The following is a 25,604-nucleotide window of genomic DNA, read 5'->3' as shown; positions in this document are numbered from 1 at the left end:
AACCACTCCACAGTGCCGTGCTGACCTACAGGTGCCGTGCCTGGATTTGCTGCTGACAGATCTTTTTTTGTTTGTTTGTTTTAGTCTAGAACAGATGACAAAGTTACTCGATTTAAGCGAGCAGTTGCTTATTACTCAGCAACTAATAAACCTATGCCATTTCATCCACCACATTACCTAGGTAAGTAATTAAAGAAATAAGGCTTTTCATTGCAACTAAAACCTTGGGATAACCCTAAATCAGAAACAGTATTATTAGCAGGATGTTACAAAAAATGTTTGTATTCTCTGGCAGTTTTCCTTGACCCTTGAATACGCTGTTTCTAAAGAAGGTTTTTGTAGGATCTGTGCAGAGGTTGTGATCCTTCCCCCAAGAGGAGAACAACCTGCACTGATTGTCCTCACAGCTGTTGCTGCATTGGTTCCAGCGTTAGGACACTCCAGAGCAGGGTGCTGTAAACAACCGAAATCTGGTGGCTGGTTCCAATCGTCAAGACAGTTTCTACTTCGGTTCCATAAAACACATTTCCTGTTTCTCACTGGACTTATTGGACATGTTTTAGAAATCCCTTTATAATCTTTGAATTATTTTTTTTTATGTCATAACATACCTACTTAAATTGCAGCCACAAATTGTTCTGGCATTGCAGATTATTCTCAAGGCTTACAAATTAACTGCATGGTCACAGGATTTACTACTCATAAATTCATTCTTAACACTAAAACATGATTTGAGCTGAAATTGTCAAAAGATTTTCAGTTACCGCACTGGTATACTAATAGAGATTTTTCCTTCTCTTTTTTGGAGGGATGGGGTGTCTTCATTTACATTCAAAGACGTCCGTTAAGAGGCATTAAGGCTACTCCGGGTGAAATACTCAAATGATAGAAAGTGCCAGCATTATATGTCAGTGTGACATTGTTTTTGCTGGCTTCATCATTATGACATCTCTTGGGCTTTTTTTTTTTTTCTTTTAAGCTTCCTTTGATTCCCAGGTAGAATAGAAATGTGCAGTCATGAGAGATACAAAGAACTGAGAGAAGGTGAGACAAGTAAAATAGACCTCGCAACCTACAAAGTATTTTCATTAAAAGGCAAAAAAGAATAAAACTGACTTAAAGGCATACTAGAAAACAGTAATGCTAACAAAACAAGAGTAAATAAACTGTAGAAGCAAAAGGATAAAAAGGGTAACATTTGTGTCAAATAATGAGTGTTTTCATGAGTGGGTTTTGTTGTTTTTTTTTTCTTCTTCTTGTTTTCCCCTCCTCCCGTTTGCAATACAGCAGCCAGACCAAATCAGTTTGGTATGCCTGGGATAGTGCCACCATATGTTCCTTCTCAGATGCTTAACATTCCACAGACCTCACTACAAGCAAAACCTGTGGTAAGTAGAGCCCTCTGCCCTTCTCCCTGGGAGAATCCCGCTGTGCTCATCGCATTAAAGTCTAGGTGGGAAAGGTACATCTGACTTTTTTTAGCGTGGTCATTCACTGATTAAATCTGAAGGAGCTACAGTGATGCCACACACTCTGGTAGAACAATTTTTGTGGGTGTCCAAAATGGCTGAGGTTTAACGCGTACATTTTGGAAAATGCCACTTGATTAAATCACGTATTTTGTTTCTAAAGAAAAGCCGTCTTGTTCACCTTCACTTAAGAAAGATCCCTTTATTTTAGGCCCAGCAGATGTCCAATCAGGGTGGGGCCCAAGGGCAGGGTCCATACCCCTATAGCCTCTCTGAGCCAGCCATCACCCTGGAAACAGGTGGAAAAAGTCTTTCTGAGCAGAACAACTACAGTAACATTCCTCATGAAGGAAAACATACACCATTGTATGAACGGTCTTCTCCGATAAATCCAGCTCAGAGTGGGAGCCCTAATCATGTGGATTCAACCTATTTTCCTGCCTCTTCTACATCTTCGTCCTCCGACAATGATGAAGGCAATGGAGGTGCAGTGAAGTAAGTTTTATCACGAGGATGTTTTCTTAACTGGCTTCTGTTAAAACAAATTTATTTTCAAAATCCCTCACCAGGATCCCGAAAGTAAGAAATCCGCATATTAGTGGTATGATAGACCTTCGGAAAATAGTTGTAGGTCACTATGACTGCAGACACGTCCATGGTTCACTCTAGTCGCCTTGTCCCTTAACAAGCAGAAATCCCAAACCAAATAACGTTGGGTGTTTTTCCACTTCTGCCCTTATGTTTTATTGAAAGGGGGAGAGAGGGAGATTTTGGTAAATGTCATAAAGCTGCTGAGTTCTTTACTTTGTATAAAAGAAATAGTCCTACTTCATAGTATAATTCATTAAAATTTCAGTAGCAAAAAGCTCTGAAACTTAACCGAATTTGTAGCGTTTGCGCTTCTTAAATTTGGGGATAACGTGGCTTTGCAAAGAAACCAGGTGTGAATGTCAGAAATGCACCATTTCGGAGCGGGACCGAGGAGCCCTCATTGCCAGGCTGTGTGTGGAACAAAGCAGCGGTGAAACTGGGTTTGCTCTCTTGTGCCTTGTTTACTGCGCAAGTATTTCGGACTTCCACTAGACCGTGTGTCTGTCCTTGGCAATCAAGTTGTGCAGACGTTCATGTAATTACTGCTTGCTGATTACAAAAAGGAAATTTGAAGAGAGGCAGTTTGTGTTTGCCTTTGTCTCGTTAGGTGTAGTGGCGTACTGGGTGAGAATCAGAGCCCGGGGTGTTAGCAGGGCTGTGATTGCCTCCAAAAGTTTCGGCTTGGGTGTAATAGTACGTTACTACTGGGTATTAACGTTCGGAGTGTCTCTACGATTACGCGTGATGGCTTGGACTTGGCTTTTTTACGCTGTCTATCAACTTTAAATATTATCGTGTGTCTTGCTTAGTAAATCAAGTAAGTTTGCGTGGCTTCTGTGCAGCGTGGAACTGGAAATGTCCCTGCTTTAGAAAAACAGAATACTTTTCAGCATTTTTGATACTGTTGTCTTATGCATTTTATGCAATAAATTTCGAATAAATTCCGAAACTGAAATCTAGACAGTGTCATTTATATGCCAGTTTGTAGAAATAGTCTCCTAATTGAGGGGAAATTACTTTGACAAATATTTAAAGTTCAATCAAGAATTTTTCCTGCGTCAATATTATTTAGTCATTGTAATATACAGCTTTTAAATACAATCCAAATGTTGACATAGTTTAAATTAATAAATGTCGGTATTAAAGTCTCTTCACGACTCCTGCAAATTGACGTTTCTAATACATAGCATCCCTTAAAATCAGAGTTGCTGGCCCCTAGTTCCGGTAACGGTCTCCAAGGATTTATCCTGTTGTATCTTGAACAGCACGTTAATACTGTGGTTTTCTTTGTGTCGTCCTTCAGCCACGTCAGTGGGAACAAAATAGGCTGGGAAAAAACAGGAGCCCAGTCGGAAAGTCAAACGCGTGGAGAGCTGGGAGACCAAACAAAGGTAATTCCTTAAGTTCCAAACATCGCCATTTTTTGTTTTGTATTAAAGCTTTACAGCAAACTCTTGAGTGGAATTTTCAGTATCGATCTGTAGGATTTAGTGTGAACTTTTACACGTTTTTGGGGAATTGCAAACAGTGAGAAGTTTTCCGAGGAATATTGTAGAATGTACGTAAAAATGAAAATTAAATAGAATGTGTTAGAAAATACTAGATGTAGAATAGAAAACAATAAACTTGTTTACTCCTTAGCTAACAATGTCATCCTTAACTATTTGCTCTCCGTGTTTACAGTAGTGCATTATTTTGATTTTTACAAAGGAGTACAGCAGTCTAAGTGTCCCTGGGTTCAGAGTCCACGGCATATAAACTGCAGTGCAGTGAGAACAGCTCTAACACCCGTTCCAGCATTAGCCACAGACCGGTATAAGTGTATTCAAGCTCAGCTGAGGAGTAAAAGCCCTTTATAACCGCCTGGTATGAATTTCACATAATACATACTAAAGTAGCTCCATGGGACCAGTTAGAATGTATTGCTACTTCACTAAGTAAGGATGGCGTAACTAAGCCCTTGATAAAGACTTATCCTGTTAAATTTCTTCAAGATTTAACACCGTTGTCAAATTAAGAGTATGATGGTCTGTATTCCGTGTTTGAACTGTGTTTGGAAAGAACACTCAAAGCATTTGCACCTAATATCGCTGTGTCTTTGTGATGGAACTGTAGCCCAACTGTTACTTCTGTGTCAGACAAACCCAATCACGAGTTACTTACGCTGCAGACAAACAGAACATTTTCCCTGTACCTTTGCCACAGAAATTCCAACTTTGGGTAAACTAGGGCTTTGTGCTTAAAATATCAAGCTGATGATTTCATCCATCGGTGCTTATTATTTTTGCAGACTACGCCCGGTACGATAACTGTATCTGCCTGTGGATTAGTCACCATATGCAAATGCTAATTTGACCTATTGCATTCCTTTCCTCTCTGTATTACGGGCCACGTGCGAAGGGCGGTGTGTGCCAGCTGCAGCCCTGCGTGTCCTGCCGAGGAGGGGAGCGGAGGTGCCTCCCCCAGAGCGGGGCGATGGACGGGGGGGACGTGCTGCACGTCCCGGCAGGCTGCCTGCCCTGCACACAGGATTAGAGCTGTAGAAGCAGTGATTAAACTTCCCGACGGGTGTATGCATGCGGTCCAACTTAAATGCATCCAATTTAATGTGTAAATGGTTGTGAGTTGTACTTGCCTTTTTTTTTTTTTTTAAATACCAAACGACTTCTTCAGCCCCCAGTAGCGGGAGGAGACAGTTGCATCTGTTGAGCATGACAGGGAGGATTGTGAGTACATCTTGTAGATGAACTCATTTCCTAGAGAGGTATGCATTAATGATTAAAAAAATATATATTTCCTAAAGATTTCAACTGAATGAGCTATGTGAATTTCTGAGATAATTTAAAGTGTTGAAAATCTAGCCTAGATCAGACAGGTAGCAGCAATCTCGACGCTCCTTTCGCTTGACTTAAATGTCAAAATTCCTTCCTCGTAGTTGTCTCACTGGGTGGTTACACATGACAAAGGTATGCTCGTCTTATTTGGGTAGATGTATATCACTAAAGAAAAAATAAAAAAAAAGGACTTTTAACTGTGATAGTTCCTCAGCTTGGGTGTTGGAATACCGCTGGAGCAGACCCGGGAAGAGCCTGGGTGGTGCGAACGGGGAACGCATTACTGTCACTTGGGGTTTTTTTGTCGTCTTCCCTCTGTATCCCCAGTAATGGGCAGTTCTGTTAAACTTCTTTTTTTGTGGTCCATTCTCACTGACTTTTAGTTCTTGGGGCAATAGAAGACAGGGACAGAAATCTTTAAACGGAGAGAGAAATGTACGTGATAATGTATCATGGATTTAATAAAGCTGTGATAGCGTACATGTTTATGAAAATACTCTCTGTTAGTATATTGTGTCAGGAGTGTTCTGGTTTACGGGTTTTACTCATTTCTTCTGTACGTTTTCATCTCTGTAAATAAAATGAAGTCTGGATTGCCAGCTCTAAAATGTAATCTTTCAGTAATGTCCTCTTTGATTGTGCGCTTAAAATGTAATCTGAAAATAACATCACCCCTTTGATATTTTGCTGCAGCGTGTTTCTACTAATACACACCTTCCTGCAGAAGGTTTTTGGAGGTTGTGTGTGGGGTTTTTTTGCTTTTACATGCAGGTTTGTATTTTTCGTAAGAACTTGAAGAGAAAAAGCAGCAGCTTGTTTGGGACTATTTTTTATGTTACTTGTGCTGTGGGATTTCATGGCTTTGGCCATTTCTGTTTCAGCTTTGCTTTTAAAGTCTTACGAAGCATGTGACATTTTCTACCCAAATTATGAAAATACTCATGCATGAACAAATTAAATTTCAGTCTCAAAAGTTTTTGCTGTTATTACGATAGTTTGTAGGCACGAAACTAGTATGAACTCTTAAACTAAAAACAGCTTTCGGTTTTGAAGACAAGGAATTTTAGGAATGAACTCTACTTTTTTTGGTAGTATCTGAGAGGCGCAACTTAAGTGCTTACAAAGGGCTCATTCAGCGGGAGGTTTACAGTATATTTTTATGCGTCATGCTTTTCCTATAAACTTGTGAACTACATTTCTAGAAATGGAATAAAATGCCACTTTAATCTTGCAGATAGAAAACGGTGCCATTTTCTCTCAGAATCTTCTTCTCCGAGAAAAGAATTTTGTGTTCAAAAAAAAAAAAAACCACCCCAAAACATTTCCATGGCTTTTGAGTTCAGTTACTGTATATTTTAAATGTCTTTAAATGGAACTATGTAGTTTTTCTTGCTTCGTTTAGAAGTGCAAACCGAGAAGGGATGCGTTCATGCAAGTCTAGAGAAATTACAGACTTTGTCAGGTAACCCATTTAGCTGGCGCTATCTTGGAAATCCTTAGTTAAGAGGCCAGTCGCATTTCATGAAGAGGTCATCAGTCCCCCTTCTGTATTGTGCAATTAAAAAGAAAACAATGATTACTTGTTGCTGTCAATGAGTTAAAGCTTTACTGTTAATATTATTATTTTTTTTCAATAACTTGCTTCTGCCAGCAAACAATGGCCGGAAGTTTACGTTTTGTGAAAATCTTTTAGCCCGCTTTGGATAAGGTGTTCCCATACTGATACAACGTGACGTGAAGATTTACTGTTTCCATTGCGGGTGTGTTTCTCTGCACGTTCAAAAAGCGGTTTATTTCCTATGTTCTGTTACAGGCAGAAGGTTCCTCTAGTGCTTCTTCAGGAAGTCAGGCAGCTGATGTCAAAGGGAATCAAACCAGTAATCCACAAATCCCATGCCTGTTGTCAATGCCCACCAGAAACCACATGGATATTACTACCCCTCCATTACCTCCTGTAGCACCTGAAGTATTAAGAGTGGCAGAACACAGGCACAAGAAGGGGTTAATGTATCCCTACATCTTTCATGTCCTAACCAAGGTATGACATTTAAAAATTACGTACGGTGAAATAATGATTCTGTAAAGATAATAGCACTTTCATTTCTGGCTAAAGAGTATCATAAATTTACATCCTTTTTAATGCGTTTTTTGGTCCACTTTTAGTGCTTCTAACACTTTCCCCCCCCCCGTTTTCTAAGCACTGATCTAGTCTGATACATTGTTCCACTAAATATGAGATGAGTAATTAGAAGTGTTTACTTACAAAATGAATCATTTTTCCTGAATACGTGTAGATATTTTTATATCTCTGTGCATGTGTATATATGTCTGTCTGTGTGTGTGTGTATATATGTGTGCACATGCGTGTTGGTGGTTTGTTTTTTTTTTTATATGGAGTCCATTTGCATCTAAAAAATCCTGCCTATGTGCTTTGGTGTCTGTGCCAAGTCTTTTCTATTTTCAGTGCCCAAAAATACTTAGATTGTTTTCCCTCTCAATCTGATCCCTGGTAGCTAGCCCGGATAGAAACCCAGCAGCTATAGGAAATCCCTTTTGTATAGTCCGAAAATGTAATTGTAGATGAACTCGATGATGTTCTGAATTTTTGTTCGTTGTAGTTTGGCAGAACATTTCTGATGGCTGCTTTTTTTTTCGGTTTGGCTATTTTATGTGCTAGCCTTCAGATCCCAGGTAAGCTGCAAAGGTTTTCACACAGCCTTGGACTCTGTCTGCTCAGTGTGTCCAGTAAAAAAATCTACCTGAATGGCCTCGTGAGGACGCCTTGGAAAGCAATGGGAGAGCTTCTTCCAGAAGCAGGCGGTGATAACCTGCTTCAGTGTGTCTGGAAGCTGCTGAAGTCTGCTTTGTGTTGAATCGGGAAGGAGCCGGAGCTTTGTGTTCCTGCACAACTCTGTATTTGGCCGACTCTAGTCCCAAAAGACCTAAGTTCGTTGTTCCTTCTAAGTGGAGTGAGAGTCCCAGAACAAGACAACTTTAATCTCCCTCTTTACCGTTCAAAACGCTTAGTACTTGTTCTCATGTATCAAGCCCATATTTGTATGGCATCTAGCAAGACGGCACTGTCCACATTCCTGTTAACTTGTATTCATCTTAAAAGGCCAGCTCAGGACAATAAGGACTATAGGCAGGGATCTGAAATCCATAAAAAGAGAAGTTTCTGCATCGAGGTTGAACTTTGGATTTCCTATTTCCCATGTGTTTGGTTTGCGCTGTAGCTTGCAGCGCTGTCATGTTCTTACGCTTCCCTTCTTTACTGAAGAAATGTGGGGAAGAACCAAAAGATGTATGAAGACCATTGATGCCAGTTCTGTTTCATACTTTGCGTAGCCAGATATTCTTAGTACATTTAAATACTACTTGATTTTTAATACCGTATCTCACAATGGGAAGAAATGAATTAAATGCCTGCATTTGAGAAATCCACTCCCAACAGAGGAAAAAAAACCACGTCAAAGTAGAGATGGCTGCATCAAAAAGAAATCAGTACTACTTGAGACTGGTCTTCTCTCCCCGCTATCTGAAGTGCTTTTGAACAAGTATGGACGGGGAACCTAAGCTATACCGTGGGTACACCGACAGATATCTTGTTGTGTAATTATGAGATTCTTTAGAAATTGGCCCGTAGCATTGTTCCAGGTTATGTTGCTGCTACATAGAGAGACCTTTTGGACATAACTTAGACCTAAAGTAGCATTGTCTGAGTTAAACCTGACAATATCCTAGTGTAATCACTCTGAGGTGTCACCTACGGTATTCATCACTGTGACAGTTTAAATGTTTTGGGGTGGGTTTTGTTTGGTTTTTTTGTTTTTTGTTTTTTTTTTTAAGTGAAAGTGTCAGAAGGGAGCGCGTGCTTGTCAGTGTTGAAAATAAAGGCCGATATTTGGGAGTGATACAGTGAAGTCAGTCGTTTCCCAAGAAAATCTTAACATGGTTGGAGGCGCAGACACAGAAAATACAGAATATTGCTGCTGCTGTCAGAGAGAATGTTCGAAATTTCTTTCATTTTTTTTTTTCTGAAAAAGTATAAAATGCTAAAGCTTTGTTTATATACATTCAAAACCAACCTTACTTATGTAATTCCTGGTTACCATTTTTTGACCAGCTCTTCTCGTAAAGTTGTTTTTTACAGTCGGTCCCCAATACTGTTTCAAATCCTCGCACCAAAAAGTCATACTGGTGTGTTTTGACAGCATGAATATTTTTAAAAATAGCTGTCTGAAATCTAGATCAGCTTCAAATGTGCTCTGACTGACTGTAAGCACATCGCTGTATTTTCTCGTGTACCGTTTCACTCTTCAAAGTAGCCGTATTTGAAGATCAATATTTAGGTAATCCTCACCTACAGATAGTCCAGGTGGAAAAAAAAAGGTGTGTGATGGAGAAGAGAAAGAGGAGAGTAACAGGGATAATCGGAGCCTGGAGACTTATTGGAGGAAAGCAAGTAGATTGCAGGGTAATCCTCCTCTGGTGTTACCTTCACGTACATAAGATCCGCATTACTGCTGAATCACGTTTTTCTTGACTAGACGAGATTTAGAGTAGAGCCGGGTTGTTACCACGCATATCTAAATGCTCTCTGTCCGCTGTAACATGTCGTATTTTTCTGCTTTCTTTCATGCAAAAGGGTGAAATCAAAATTGCCGTTTCTATAGAAGATGAAGCCAACAAAGACCTGCCTCCTGCTGCTCTCCTTTATAGGCCAGTTCGTCAGTATGTTTACGGAGTCCTGTTTAGTTTGGCAGAAAGCAGAAAGAAAACCGAAAGACTTGCTTTTAGAAAGAACAGACTTCCACCAGAATGTATGTACTGTAGGATCCATTCTTTATTTCTCTTCCCTTTGCTATGTTTTCATATCCATTGGTACCGTGATTTGAATGAGAATAGTTACTAAGATTTCACCGGTGTAGTTAATGCTGGAGGAATTTCTGGCTTATTTGGTCTGTGGATAAGAGAAAAAGATGTTGGTAATTTGGAATTTTATGTCCTGTAGTAGTTTAAGAACTATAAATGTTACCATTTCTAAGCAAGCTCTGGGGTTTGTTTAAAAATGTATGCTCAAGCTGCTGTCGGGCTCGTAGCAAGTAATGTAAGTTTGTGACGTGATCTTCAAAGTATATGGCGCAACTTGATTATTGGAAACTTCTGTTCCGTGGGTACGCAGACAAATTTGCATACTTTTTTCAAACAGGAGAGGTGCATATGTTTAACTTACCCTATCATTCCCAAATGTGTAATTAAACGTACTTCAGCAAAGGTTGCAAATCTCTGCTATCCTTCAGGTATTGGCTTATAAAAATTTGGTGTAAAATCCGCAGAAGTCAGGTGTGATGTCAGGAAAGGGTGAAGACAGACTAAACTTTTGCAGACAGACTTGTCAAAAGATCCTGTGTCTGATTCAGAAGGATGAGTGGGAATCTTCATATTCATCTGGAAGTTGTCTCTTTAAGTCTTCTGCTTCCAGGAATTACTGTCATTCCAGAAAATTCAACCTCCTCATTCTAGAGTGTTTTTCTTAATCATGGAGTGCATACAAGGAAGCGATTGACCTTTACAGTAGCATCTTAGAAAGGTTAAAGGAATGCTAAAGCATAAAGTGGATGGCAGCAGCAGAAGCATTTATATATAGGAGCCGGCTGTCACTAGACTGAATTTAAGAATCGGATATTTAGGATGCACGAAAGCATCGTTCACAGTCTTCACGTGTAAAAGGATGAAAGTAAGAATCAGTTGTAAACTTTACGTTCATTCCCTTTTCTCTTTCCATTTTTAACTGCGAAATGTTTTTGTACGTTCACAGTCAAGACGATAATCTTCCAACGATGTTTGAAAAACTGTTTATCTTAGTTATTTTGTGGGAATTAGTATTTATCCTGTTTGAATAATATCTCAGCACACGTATTGCCACAAACTTCTTAATTCTTTAAATTCGCATAACATAGTTGTATTTCAGGTTACAAGGTTATTTCAGGATTAAAATAGTGACGTTATTTGCAGTATTCATTTATCCTCATTAGACTTCCGTCCTTAAAAGTGTGTAACAGTGTTTGTAGTGGTGAAGTAGCTGAGTGCTGAAGATCTGCTTCAGTTTTTAGAATGTTTTTGTCTTGTAAATCTAGAATGTTCTCTGTAGGCTACTGGGGAAACCTCCCTAATCTCTCTTTTCTCTTCATTTATACTGCTCTCCAGAGGTTTATGCTCAGTGGAGGCTTAGAACGCTACTGCTGACTTGGTTTAGTTACAGGAGCTCCAGCAAATCTTGCTGCAGGGACACATTCAGCTACTGACCTACTTCTAGATTAGGACTGACCCCACTCTTAAAAAAATAATGATAATAATAAAAAGAATTGAACATCTGCCCAAAAGTTAGTTGCCTCACTGCGGGGCTAACAGTGCTAGTGAGGATGGATTTGAGCTGAGACGCAAGTGTGTGGTTTGGAAGGGCAGTTTTGCAGGGAACACGTTTCTTTTGGTCACCTCTCTCATGAAATAGGGAGAATTGGGCAGGCCGCGCAAGACGCGGGGAGAGAGCAGTGTCTTAAGCGGCAAGAGCAGGTTCCTCCGATCAATTAGTCACACTCATTAGCCCTTGCTAACTTTTCTGAGGACTCAGGCTATAATGAACTAGTGATGCTGATTCTCCCTCGGTGTCGTATTTATTTTTTTTTGCTGCTCTCAAAAAGGCATAAGTTATGAGACGCGCTAATTAAGACAATTAAGAGGAAAATTTAAGAATTAAGAGACATTAAGAAATTAATTTCTAAGGAAATGCATAGTGTCCTTAAGATTTATGTAGAGAGGTAATGAGTATATTAATACCTAAATTCCTGTCATCTTTGTTGTGCAAACCATAACACTGGCAACATAATAATTGTGCATGAATAATTTGCAAGTATATTGCGTTTGAGGGTTATAGGAGGCTATGAAAAATACATAACGAACTGACACATCAGTATTATTGCTAAATATATAGACAGCAAAATAATGGATCTTTCATAAAATGGATGACTTCTGTCTTTTAAATTGTTATTATTTTTAGGTAGTCGAAAAGCCAATAAAACCCAACAGATCTGTTGGAAGAGGTAGTCAGTGAGGTTCTTCAGTGGTAATTGTCTGCTAAGTAATGCTTTTGCTGTACATGTCCTCGTATCTGCTCCCAGAGGATGTGAAAAGCTGAATCACAAAGTTCTTGATCGTGCTTTTACCGCCCAGGGCGCAGCCCTGGCTGTGCTGCCCTTCTTCCGCTGAGCTGGAAGCCCCAGGCCTGGCTTGCTCTCCTTTTCAAGCTCTGGAACGGGTTATTTCCCGTGTTCTGATAAATATGTGTAGATGAAACCATCTGCCCTTTCCACTCTTGCACACTTGTACAAGCTGTCGTAACTCCCGGTTGGATCCAAAGGTTTGTTATTTTAAACCCAGCCACCCTGTGATGCACTGTTCTCCGGCAAGGATGTATTCAGCTGATGCTGTTTCTGCCAGAAAGGAAAGCTGTATCTTGGGCAGTAGCCCTTCTGCAGAATCAGGCATGCTTAGCTCAAGCTGTGCTGTCGGTAAAGATTATAAGGTTAAAAATGAGGCTTGATTAATCGGCATTAGCTAGCTCATCTTCTAGTGGCTTTAGGTCCCTCAACGCCTCACGTTTGATTCATGGAAAAAAAATGCAAAGAGAATCTGAAAACCACCTGAACAGCAATATGAAAACCAACCCGTTAGCAACAAGGGCTCTACCAGACAGCTCGAGGGTGCAGGGCGCTGTTGCGAATGGCTTTAGAGCCTGTAAGGGCGTTCACGTGTTTACCAAGCAGGTTACCCTAATGCAGATTGATGCTGACCCTTTTGACTGGGATTGACCTGAAAGTGTCGTGGTGGGGGTGTTGAAAGCAGACGTCAGCGTGCCGTGCGGTTGCTTAGGCTACTTAAGGAAGAAGTTTAGTATGAAAAAGAGTATAATTAGCACTGGGGTGGTGTGGCCGAACACACTTCGATCCTGAGTGTTTGTTGTAGCTGATGCAGTCTTCAGGGTAGGTGGTGTTTATGTCCCAGTGGAAGCCCCGGGAAGAGAACACGACAGGTTCCTCTGAGGACAGGGATCCTCAGCGGCTGAGGAGGACAGTGGCTTTGGCAGCAGTCCCAGTACGGAGTTGTCAAAGGTGTAGGAAATGCCCTGGAGAGATAAGTGGATATGAACAAGTCCCAGATTCACCTGTTGCGTTACATGCTAAATTTGGGTGAACAGTGCTGCAGTTACTTGTCAGCTGGTACAGCTGGAGGTCCTCTGCCCCATCCGTCAGAGGATACTGTTCGCCAGGCCCCCAGAGTGACCTTCATATACCCATTCTGCAAGAACCTTTCCCATAACAGTCATCAAATTTGAATCAAATCGAAAGAAGTTTTGGTCGAAAAGCATGTCTTCCTTCTGAGACCTAAAGCAATTAAATAAGTCTCTGAAAGCCTACATAAATACATCCTTTTATTTGTTCGTGATTACTGTCCCAGGCCTAAAAAAGAAGTGAACACCGTCGTGAGAAGCTGTGCACAAATAACGGTGTGGCTCTGCTGGCTGGTAAAGCCCAGCTTTTATAGCCTGGTGTGGCGTATAAAAACTCGTAGCAACCAAAATAGAACGTGATTGTGTAGTGAGGCTACCAACTAAATATATCAGAATATTTATTTTTATTGCTGCATGGTATCTTTGTAAAACTTATCCCGAGCTCTGTGAAATGCAGCTATAATGCTAGAGCAGTTTTATTGCGGAAAAGCCTGAGCGTGTTTTGGGGTGTTCTGGAGCTTCTTTTTTTTAATCCGAATCATCAGCTCTGCCATGGTTTGCCTGCCCCTGACTAAAAATTCCTTGTAAGGCCGATGTCCGATTGCCAAAGGAGACTCTGGAGCTGTGAGGGCACTCCCGGCACCAGGAATTCTCTTTCTCCATCTGAACCAAGAAAGATTTCTAGGAGAAAGAGCAGGTCTGTGCTCCTGCCGGGAATCTCTCCGGGCCGTAACCTGAAGCTTCACTAACGAGTCTTTCCACGCTGCATAACTGGGCTCGGAGTTAAGAAGGGTGCAAACACATTTTGAGCTGTGTCACACTTGGGGTCATTCCAAGGCCAAAGGTATCATTGCTCAGTCTTGAATTAGTTTATTATTTTTTTTATTTTTAAACTTGTGTTTGGTTTTGATTGCCTTCAAACATAAAAAAGGGAGATGGTTTAGCAGCAATAGAGTTGAACAGTCTTTTGGTTTGATGTGGAGGAAAGGGAGCTTCGCAGACACAGAAACGGGACCCTCTTAGTAGAAAGCAGGGCAGTAAATTGAAAGGCTTATGTAACATTTCGTGAAAACTTTAGGCAAAAAAATCCCCCAAACCCACCCATATTTGAGATCTCATTCCATTGCAGTAGTTGAACAACTACAAACAAGCATAACGTAAGTTTTAAATCTAATTTGAATAAAATCTCTAGGATCGTACTGTTCCTAAAAGACCGCCCATGGAATATATTTGTATTTATGTGCCATTTTTACTTACCACTGTAGGGTTTGGGCCAATGACACAGGTATTTCAGGGGGGAATTGCATTTTCAAATTCCGTTTGTTTTAGATGAATATATGTAGTTCCTTTATGTTGTATATTAATTTGAAAATAGTAATGTAACATTCCTAGCGTACGCTTGGTCGCATGCACTTCATTTGCGATCACGACCGAAAGATGGTCCATACAGAGCTTGATTGACCGGTTTGGGAATGTATAATCCAGAACATTGGTCTCTATCTCAATTTTTGTATCAAAAAGCTCTTGCATATCAAGTTTTAAATATATGCTGCTGTCTAACTGGGAACGTTTTCTTTTCAATCGTTGCCCTTTCGTAGTTTCACCAGTGATAATTAAAGAATGGGCTGCTTACAAAGGAAAATCTCCTCAAACCCCTGAGCTGGTGGAAGCACTTGCATTCAGGGAATGGACCTGTCCTAATCTGAAGAAGCTGTGGCTGGGAAAAGCAGTAGAAGACAAGAACCGAAGAATGCGGGCGTTTTTGGCCTGTATGAGATCAGATACACCAGCAATGCTCAATCCAACTAATGTGCCCACTCATCTTATGGTGCTCTGTTGTGTACTAAGGTGAGTGTTACCTTAAGGTGAAACAGAACGAGGGAAAGGTTTTACTGCATAATCACACATTTAACTTTGTGTTAAACCATGAGTGTAGAAAGCGTTAATTCACATTTGCAACGTCACCAGGAGAAGGGGGGTTGTTGTTTTAGTTTTAGAACGTTTCTGCTGTGAGTCTTAAAAGCATGCTGTATTTTCAGTGTTTCTTTCTTTGGTCTCTAGAGGACTGAAGGGAGGAGGAAAAAAAAATCCTGTGTTGCAAAAAGGCCACTGTAGCATTTGAATTAGTTTACTTTTACTATACTGTAGGCTTCAGCTTACCAAAAATAACATTTGGGGTCTCAGAGGCTGCGTTGGCCGAGTTGTAAAGCGAAAGAGAGTTCTTCAGAGAACAGCTGCGTAGCACCTTCCAGGCTGCAGAGGTCCCGTGAAGGATACTCTGCTTGTGAGGTGTGAGATTCCCTGGGCTAGAGTTGCTCGTCTAGCTGAAATGATGGTACCCAACAGTTGAAGAATTGATTCTGTACTTCAGCTTTTCAAAGAGAAAGTCACAAGGTCCAAAATACTTACCTGTTTAATTTTTCAGATTGAAAACTGACTGAGGAATTGAGAGATGCTTCCCTTTTTGGAAAGGGGGGATTATTTCAGTATGACTAGCTTATAAATCTGGCAGAATTCAAGGTTAGCGTGTTGCACGTGAAAAAATTTAAGCCATTTTTGAGAGCGATAAATGTATATTTGTCTTCGGTTCTATTGTATTTGCCTTTTGAGCACTTTCTTTTTCTTCTTATAGAATAGCAGGTATACAAAACCCAGTCCAAATGGTATCGTAAAGCTGGGCTCCTCGTCCATTTGGACAGCATATGTCTCCCCTGTGACATGCGGCATATAGAAACTGTTGTTAATTAGGATGTGATGAGCATAAAATTCACTGACTAGATAATTTCTGAGTGATGTGTTATCTGGAAAACACGTTCACAAGGTCCTTTTTAGCATTAGTCTTTTTTATAAAGACCATTAATCTTTATATTATTTTATTTTTAGAGGTATCAGAATCCACTTATGTTTTAAATTCTGTTTTGGCAGCCTGTCCTCCCTTTCGTCACTGGAAGCAGGGTTTGCCCAACTGGTTCACACCCAGTGGCTCTTCCATATGAATTCAAACAAATTCAAACTTCAAATCTATTTAGTGTTTTGGCCCTTTTTAACTATTCAAGTCTAGGCAGCAAAAAAGATACGGTTGTAGTTGCGTTCTGGTGATTTCTGATGACATAAAACACCACTTGATTTACCTATTAAAGGAAGCTTCTGAATAATGGTGGGCTTCCTTGTAGGTATATGGTACAGTGGCCGGGGGTTCGTATACTTCGTCGCCAGGAACTCGATGCTTTCCTTGCCCAAGCGTTGTCTCCAAAGCTCTATGAACCTGACCAGCTTCAGGAACTCAAGGTAATTCTTAACTGTAACTTTCATAATTCAAGAGATTTATTCCCAGCTGATCCATATTTTTAACTGTAGTGGGTGATGTGTATGTGCCTGTCTCACTAAAAGCCTTGCGTAATTACCTATACTTTCCAAAATATTAATATTTGTATTTTAAGGTGTTGCAAAGTTTGGTAGTCAGTTCTGTTTCACTGGTTAGACAGATAACTAAAAGCTTAAGCGTATTCTATACTGCAGAACCTTTTCTCACAATTTCTTAAGTAATTGCCTCTTGGAAGTTTTAAAACAAATGTGCTTCCATTGAAAGGTTAAAAAAATAAAAAAGATGCCTTGTGTGGCTGTTTTTTAAATACCTGGGTATTTTTCATGATTCAGCATTCAAACGATTTCTGCAGCTCAGTGTAGAAATGGAGAGAGACGTGCATAATTGTGAACGGAAAAATGCAGGAGGAGGAAAAAAAAAAGGGAAAACAGTTTATTAATACTCACAGAATCGTCGAAATAATTATTTTGAGGATTTCAGGAGTTAAGATCTCAAAGTTTCTATTCTTTTGCTAATACAGCAGTATTACATGAAGTAAATGTAGCTAATTGATAGAGTTGTTTAGTGCGGTATCCTTATTTTACATACAGAGTGCCTGTCGATCTGTGCAGCATCGTCTTACTGTGGGGGATTTCCCCATTCAGCCTTCAGAAGTTCACAGTGAAATTTCCTCTTCTAGCCTTTGAGCTAAAATATACGAGATTTTGGTTTTGCATTTACCTTGTTTGCTCTTCAGAATTTTCTCAGAACCCGCTCTGAAGTTCTCCAAATAAAATGGTAGAATTTAGTCTTTTTTTTTCTTAAGCAACCCTTTTTCTGAATGGCAATAACTTTAGATGCTTTTTTCTGCATAATGCATCTTAAGCCCGATAGTGTATTTGATAGGTGGAAGCTGTGGGAGGTATTAGGATGAATAGGGAATGCACAACTGGAAGTGATCATCCATCTTACCTCCTGTCCGCATTGATCATCGACGTGGTGGAGGACGTGAGATGCTGATCACCTCTTCAGCACGCGACCTCACGTTGGAAGAAGCGGTTTCAGACACTGTAGGGCTCAGGAAAGCCTGGTTCTGCTGCCAGCAGTGCCTGGACGCGTGCTGTCCTTAGCTAAATCACCAAGGAGGAGGAGGTGCTTGTTTCCCAAGCTTGTTCATACGCACAGGTACGCACTGCCGAGGGGCCCAGACAAAAGCGGCGATCCTAGCATGGCTCTTCTCCGAAGAACCAGTAATTAAGGTCACGCAAGTTTCAGCTATTAGGCTTTTCTAAGGCATATTTTGCCACTAATACGAACTCTGCAAGAGCATCCTCAAAGCCAGCAGGTGACTGCTTCTCTTCTGCGGGTGACGGGCAGAACCCGGGTCGCTTTCCTGCCTGTAGCACCCTGGGAGGGACTTCTCAGTCTCAATCTATGAACCAGTCTGCTCCCGGAGACCCAGTGCTTAGCCGTAGGAGTACTAACAAATGTCAGGGGAAGAAAACAACTGAATCTAACTTCAGAATCTATTTGCACTTGTCACACAGCAAGTAGAGAATTCACGTGTTAGCAATTGAAATGGCAGAGTTCACAGGAAAACAAAGTCTTCTTCCCATATACCAAAGAACGAATGCCAAGAGCAAAAATAATAAATGAATAAACAAATAAATAAATTCCAACAGGAAGACATTTATTTGGCCTTTCCCTCATTGCTGAGAAAGATGTGAAGAAACAAGGGATGCAGACAGCTACGTGGACACCTGATGAGTTCCTGCGAAACGACTTGATTGTTCCATTTTCAAAACACAACACAATAAACAAACACCTCGGGGTGGTGAGTTTGGCAAAGGTATCTGTAAGAGTTACCGGAGTCTCGCCTCCATCTTAAGATTTGATGCAAAGAGGAGGAGACCCCACTGTGACAATTGCTGGTCTTAGAGATCTAAGAAAGGAATTCCCAGAGAAAATTATTTTTTTCCATTCCAACCCAAAATAAAAGGCAGAGACAAGGCAAGTGATGAACAGCATGCGATAGTTTTGTTTAATAGAAACTGTTCTCCGAGTTATAGTTTTAAATCATACATGAAGAGGAATATGGATCGTTTCCATGATAGATGTTGGTTAACTAAAAGATGCAATATTTCATGCAATGTTGTTACTGTCTTCATATGAAGCAGCTGCTTCTCTGTTTTGTTGAAGTCAGACAGAAAGAGCAGCTGAGTTTGAACCCAGCTGCGTATCTGCAAAACCATCTGGATAGTCTTTTGGATCTTAAAGGTTGCTTATGCATAAGGAAGGTAATGTAGTTTAATTTTAAAATTTAATACCAAGGTCTTGAAAATGTTCCCAAGAAAGGGCTGATATTTTCAGAAGTCTTTTAGAGAACACTAGTAGTGATATTTTCTTATGCCAGAGCTAAAAATACATTTGCTGCAAGCAGATCCTTTTTGCTTCCACCACCAGCTATTATTCACTATTTAACTCTAACTTTGTATGTCTGTCCTGCATCCTAAATAAAGCTGTTGTATGCATAAACATTACTTCATTAATGAGAGACGCGTTCTAACAGCAAAATCTTGGATCAAGCTAATAGGACATCCATTTTAAAGGCGTTGGAAGGGAAATGTGGTATGTGGCAAGAAAAAATGAACGCTGAGCTCAGTCCTCTAGCTTTCTACAAAATATCTCAGAAGCACAGGATTACTTGAAATAAATTTTTTCATGAACTTTTCTAATGCTAATTTCCTGTGTCTTTAAAGCTTTTGCTTGCTATAACGTGCTTTAGCATTGTTTGAAAAACTCTGTACTGCATATTTATGAATGATCTTAACACAGCTCAGGTATGCATCTTGCATGTTTTAGACACCACATGCCACAAATGAGAGATGAGTGTTTTATTAAAAACTTTGTACTGACTTCTTGACGAGGTATCGAGTTAAAACATTAAAATATTAGAAATAATTTCCTGTGCTCTGTTATAGATAAAATAGCTTTTTGGTTTTCTCTCTCACCTGCCGAGTGGATGGAGAAAATAATGTAACTATTGGAATAACTTTGAATTACGTCGCATTATTACCTTACTAAATTTACAATTTTTTTTTTTGTTTTTTTTAAACAGATTGAGAATCTGGATCCCCGAGGAATTCAGCTGTCTGCTTTATTTATGAGTGGTGTCGATATGGCGCTTTTTGCAAACGACGCTTGCGGACAGCCAATTCCATGGGAGCACTGCTGTCCGTGGATGTATTTTGATGGAAAATTATTCCAGACCAAGCTCATCAAAGCAAGCCGGGAGAAAGTTCCGCTCATTGACCTCTGTGATGGTCAGGTGTGTAGTTTCGCAAGTGTGCCAGTATCAAGTGTGCCAGATTTTCAGAAGCGTTAGTTGTGGTGGGTTTATCCATCCTTTACTTCTTGTGTCATCTCCCTGCTTTTAAAAGGGAACTATGACGTGAATGGCTAACAGGTATTTTTCAGCTTTATTTACTCTCTTGATGATTGAGACAGAATTTTGGGAGATTTGGAAAAAATAAACCGGCGTAAATTTTAATGTCTGTCTTTTTTTTTCTCTCTGGAAACTGCAACTTGAATGCAGTTGTGACGTAATGAATGACTCGGAGTTGAAAACTATCTCTGCTCATTTGTTCAAGTACTGTCTTTTTTGGGTCAAGTTAGCAAGACTGTCACAAAGGACTAGGCTCCAGTGGTTTTACAGTGAAGGAAAAAAAATTGTGATTTCTAACTTATTTTAAACCATGAAGTCGTTCTTAGGGTCCTTAAGCTCAAAATCTTTTCACGTTTCTTACGACCATCTTAAAATACAAATTAATTGGTTTTTTGTTGTATCGAAATCATGCAAAGTTATTATCTAACTATAAAACCAGAAACCGATAAAAATCAACAGTTTACTGAATAACCAAAACTTTTTTAAAAAAATTTTTGGGAGGTATGAAATCTTAACAAAACAGCTCACATCATCTTATTTCTGACTCGAGGGAAACGGATGATAGATTAAATATTGATGATGGCTATGGTCCATCTCAGGCGTGTGAGCCTCCGGGCATGCTTTAGCCTGCTTACATAGATTTCGTTTTGCAGCCCGGGCTTAGGATAATTATTCTGTTTAAAGTAAAAGGCTGTTGAGGAGATTGTAGACAGAGGTTTCTCAGTTCCTTTCTGGAAAACCCTTTTTAACTTGTGAACTGTTTCTGTGTTACCGACTTCTAAACTGCCTCAGTATTTAGACTCCCATCTCTCCACTGATTTTCTTGTGAACAATTGGAATATCCTTGAACTATTAGCAGGTGTGCAAGACAGATTAATGTCATTTTCTAGCTAGCTTTATGGAAGTTGTTTGCAGTAGTTGTCTACTCTTCTGTATTTTGCTTTCGTTGACTTTGTTGTGTACATGCAGCTTTATACAATTGCGATCAGAATTTTGACATCTCTTTGTGACCTTCTCTTTCTTCATAGGCTGAGCAGGCAGCCAAGGTTGAAAAGATGCGTCAGAGCATCCTAGAAGGATTAAATTTCTCCAGGCAGAACCATCCTCTCCCTTTCCCACCTCCACCTGCCATGCCTTTCTATCCAGCTTCTATGTATCCTCGACACTTTGGGCCAGTCCCACCACCTCAGGGCAGGGGGAGAGGCTTTGCTGGTAAGTGATGGGACAGCGGCGCAAAACACGCTGGTGTGAAGGGTTGCCTTGTCTTTCGCATTCCCAAAGCCATGAACTGATTTGCTTGTTCAACTTCAGAGGAAAAATACATAAAAGCAAGTGGTTGGCATGTGCCGGTCACTGTATTTTGTTGTTACTTTTATTAGCTATACCCTAGCGATATGGAACGTGTTGTATGGCTGCGTATTTCCATCAGGGTCTTTAGTAACTGTGCCAGATCAAAATATTTTTACTGCTATTGTATGAAAAAGAAAAAAGAGGAATGGATCAACACAGGATGTTATGAAAAGGCTCTTATTTGCACTGTACATTGCTTCAAAATGTTTATAAATATTAAGAATGCCTCAATTAATGGACACAGTTTAACTGTCAGGGTTGAAGACAACCTTTCCTCCTCCCCACCCCTCTGTTTTTTGCTACAGTCATTTAAGCATTGGCACCCTTGACTGTAAATACGGATACAACCATTCCAGGCTGTTTCTGGAGTTATTCCCTGTCTCTCCGGTACCAAGGCCCATATGCGTATCGATACTGGACGTTGGCAGTAAGATGTTCTTCGGGTGCCACAACTGTAGCCATCGGAGCTCATTGCCAAAAAATTATCACAAGCCTTTCAGTGCTCGTTATGCCGTAGAAGTCGGGATGCCGGTTCCAAACCCAGGTTAAAGGCCTGCTAATTGGCCAAGAGACTCCGTGCTCGCTAAGGCGACAGGACATCTTTGGCCAGGGCTTCCTCGGCAGCGGTCCTTGCTCCCGCGCAGCGTCGCCTGCAGGAGCGCGGCCCTCCCTGCCGACTCCGGAAGGGTGGAAGGAGGCAGCAGTGCCTCTGCTAGGGGCCTTCCCAGATGCCTGGCCCCCTCACAGCTTTTCCCCTGTCTTTCTTTACCCTGGGTCTAACAGGAGTCTATGGCTTCGGAGGCCCTTATGGGGAAACAGTAGCCACAGGCGCTTACCGGGCCTTCCGGGTGGCGGCAGCGGCAGGACACTCCGGAGCCTTCTCTGGCAATGACAGCAACAGGACTAGCAAGTTTCAGGGCGGTAATTATACCCAAAACCCTTTTCTTAGAGCTTCTGGCAACGGCTTCCTTCACTTTACGGTTTGGTCTGAGGCTTTCCTACTGACTGCCGGTCTCCCTTTCTCCCTAACTGTCTCAGCTCTCCTCTCTAGAGCCTGCCCGGGCTGCTCTCTGCTCTGCGCGCCCCAGGTCCCCGCCGCAAGCCCTCACGCCTAGAAACCCTCCTCCAAACACAGGGTAGCCGTCAAACCCGACGAGACCTTCTGTCTCCTGCGCTTCAGAATGCAAGGGTGGCAGCTGTAATCAGCTGAACTCTGCTTGAATGTATTAACGAGTTATTTTCTGAAATTTTGGGGGCAGTTGAGCTTTTTGCAAAAACGACCCCACGTAGAAATGACTGACTTTAGTGTTACTGCCGCCTCGTTCTTCGCTGGCATCAATGTCGGCATGGACACAGGCGTGATTCTTGCCTACCCTCGTGCCCATTGCTCGTCTCCTGTAAGAAGGTGGCACAACCCGTTAATTTCAATTCCCCATTTAGGGTAAAGCTTTCCATATATTCAGTCGTTCTCTCTGGCCTGTTGAGCTTTTATCCTAAAAGCGAACGTAACATACCTCTAATGCTTCCTTGTGTGAATAACTTTGCCCCCGTAAACAATCTGCATTTGAAGCTGAAAGACTTGTACAGAGAAGTATGAACCTTTTTGAACTTAATCAGTAATTTAGGTCCTAGGGTGTTAACGTTTGAAGACTAATAGCGGCTGCATAAATGCTGTGTTTTGTAACCTTTTCAGTGCTGATGGTCTTACCAGTAACATCTGGCTCAGTTGCTCTTACCTAAGATTTCTTGAAATATATGGTATGCCCCAGCGTTGATTTTTTTTAAGGGCAAAACAGAGGTATAAAGACAGGAGCAACTTGAATGGAAGATACATTCATCTTTTAGACAATTGCAATTTTAACTGCTTTCCTTGATAGGGGAACGATAAACCTACCTTTTACACTCAGATCAGTTCAAATGCTGTATCTTTATAACAACTTAGTACAGATATTTCTTCCTAGTAAGTTGTTTATAGGAATTACAATCTGTGTGTCTTATGCTGATGTTTGATGTTCACTAGAAAGTACCTTTAAACCTGTAAGAATTCCTACTTCATTAGGAATGCAGGAAAAAAATAATCTTCAGATAGCTTGTAAAATTTCTCTTCGGTTTCCTAATATGCTTATCTAAAGTATATTTTTTAATTACTGAAACTGAAGTACTCATGTAAGATCATTTTTCTTTTCAAAATTCATACCCATTTTTAAAAAAGGGGGGAAAGAAAGACTCTTGGAGTTGTAACACTTCTGAAAGAGTGAATGAGAAATGATCTCCCAGTGTCAAAAGAGGAAACTGTATAGGTGATAAAATCTGGGCAAAGCAGTTTTCCATTTAGTCCTAACTTTAATGTTACGATTGTGAAGATCAAGGTTTGGTTTTGCTTTTATGTGCAGGAGTCCAACCTATTCCTTCTCAGGGAGGGAAACTTGAAATTGCCGGCACTGTAGTCGGCCATTGGGCTGGAAGCAGACGTGGACGAGGGGGTAGAGGGCCATTCCCTCTGCAGGTCGTTTCTGTGGGAGGACCAGCGAGAGGGTAAGTGCAGTCTCCTGGAAAGTGCTTTTTCATATGGAATTTAATGATGGGGGGTAAAAAGTAAAACAGGGAAAAGTTGGGAGGCATTACAAATTACATGCAACACGTTTTAGGACCCGTTCAGTAAATTATACCCACTGAGTATTCACGAAAGACATTTTAAGATGGTTTTTAAGCAGTTATTCAGGTGAGTATGAGCATTTTAATGTGCAAATAAAATTCACACTCTGAATCTGATGTATAGATACACACACACACACACACACACACACACACACACACACTGAATTGTTTTGCATGCAGAAATGACTTGGGGGCTTTCTCTTACATGGAATCAATAAATACCGTTATAGCCGACCAAAACTATCACAGCACTCAGTTACTTCCTTTCTCATGGTAGAAGATTTATTAAGAAGTATGATAAAATTTTTAATAACTTCATTATGCAATTCTTCTCTTAAGCAGAAAACACCTGAAGGACATTTCTAGGTTTTAATAGTTCTCTGCTACAGTCATGATGGGAGATGTGCTTAAAATAATATTAATTTCTTCAGCTCTTTTACTTCATTTCACTACAGCTGAAATTACAGGTGCACAGTTTTCTGAAAAAGAAGTACTTTGCTGCAAAAATATCTAGTCCTTTACTTCGAAGATTATATTTTTTTCCCTAGGCTTAATTCTTCTGTGCCTTTAATCGAGATTGTACCTGTTACAGGAGACAATCCCGAAGTAATGTGATTTATATATTATGTCTGTTTTTAGCAATAGTAAAGGAATGGCGTAAAGTAGGTATATTTATGCCATCTCGAGCCAGGGAGCAATCTGAAGGAATAAGTCCGAACTGCACAAATTCCTCTCTATCCAGTAATTAAATCAAGAGCTGCTGGCGTGGGGACAGGGAGAGGTAAGAACAGCAGAAACAAAGATGACAGAGTTCAGCAGCAGCAAACAGCACTGGTGTAAGAGCAGAGCGGACGCTTGGAGGGGAGCAAATGTAGGTAGGCGCATTGTGTTCTCTAGAACGAGATCCAGTTGCCAAAACATAAGCATCTAGAGCTGGTTTAGGCGCTTCGGACAGCCGCTGGGAAACAGCGTAGGCTGTGGGGCACCTCTGCCCTTCCAGAGCAGCAGCTGGAGGCCGGGGGGACGAGCCGAGGGTGTGATGGGTATGTTAATCGCACTCCTCGCTTTCAGTGGACAGAGTAACAGCGGTTATAGGTTCTGTTCAGGCATCCGCATGAAAAACATGGAAAACGTGAAAATCTGGCTTACTACGGAGCTGCTTACTTTTCTGCACTTTAAATGCACTGACTGCGGTACTGTTTGGGGGGAAACCTGCGGGTAGTTTGTAGTGTCGTGCGTGGAGACCGTTGGCTGGCTCAAGCGCCCCGAGTGATGGTCTGGAGACACCTTCAGGCTGGGATCTGGCTTACGTTTATACATAGCATCGACTTCCTGCGCAGAATAGCAGTTCCTCCATTTTCTGAAGAAGGAAAATTGATGCGAAACGTAGTCGCCAGGAACTAACACCGGCAAATTCTAAATTGAGAGCCCTCCTTACCTGGGAAGCGGTCAGATCCCACTGAAAGGGTGTTATTGCTCCTTTACGACAGAGAAATACCGTTCTCCGATAGCAGCTTTTGACTTGGGAGGTAAAGCATCTGACGCTTTCATCCTGTCAGAGGTGTGTCTTCAGGCAGTTAGGTTTGGGGGCCAGTTGTCACCTCAGAAAGACAGGAAAACTGTCCCTGCCGGATCGTCCCGTCTCCATCAGATCATAACTGCG

At 41.0% G+C, this 25,604-nt stretch overlaps 1 protein-coding gene across 6 annotated transcripts in view; it reads left to right on the top strand.

The window, feature by feature from the left end:
- Positions 1–25,604, top strand: part of FAM120A (family with sequence similarity 120A) — a 53,443-nt gene that overhangs the window by 21,237 nt on the left and 6,602 nt on the right. The window contains exons 5-16 of one of the 6 annotated variants that reach the window (XM_054216821.1): positions 85–181; positions 1,291–1,388; positions 1,681–1,964; positions 3,364–3,451; positions 6,708–6,932; positions 9,543–9,717; positions 14,783–15,032; positions 16,358–16,472; positions 19,607–19,816; positions 20,962–21,145; positions 22,067–22,204; positions 23,677–23,818. In XM_054216821.1, the coding sequence (XP_054072796.1) occupies positions 85–181; positions 1,291–1,388; positions 1,681–1,964; positions 3,364–3,451; positions 6,708–6,932; positions 9,543–9,717; positions 14,783–15,032; positions 16,358–16,472; positions 19,607–19,816; positions 20,962–21,145; positions 22,067–22,204; positions 23,677–23,818 (2,006 nt within the window). Of the gene's footprint in view, positions 1–84; positions 182–1,287; positions 1,389–1,680; positions 1,965–3,363; positions 3,452–6,707; positions 6,933–7,571; positions 9,519–9,542; positions 9,718–14,782; positions 15,033–16,357; positions 16,473–19,606; positions 19,817–20,961; positions 21,146–22,066; positions 22,205–23,676; positions 23,823–25,604 lie in introns of those variants that run through there. The other 5 variants (XM_054216819.1, XM_054216822.1, XM_054216823.1 and 2 more) reach the window with 5 other exon arrangements.

This window comes from Rissa tridactyla, chromosome 10 (assembly GCF_028500815.1).
Source record: "Rissa tridactyla isolate bRisTri1 chromosome 10, bRisTri1.patW.cur.20221130, whole genome shotgun sequence".
Lineage (NCBI taxonomy): Eukaryota > Metazoa > Chordata > Aves > Charadriiformes > Laridae > Rissa > Rissa tridactyla.
Note: the sequence above shows the minus strand (reverse complement) of the source record. Positions and strands in the feature narration are given on the sequence as shown.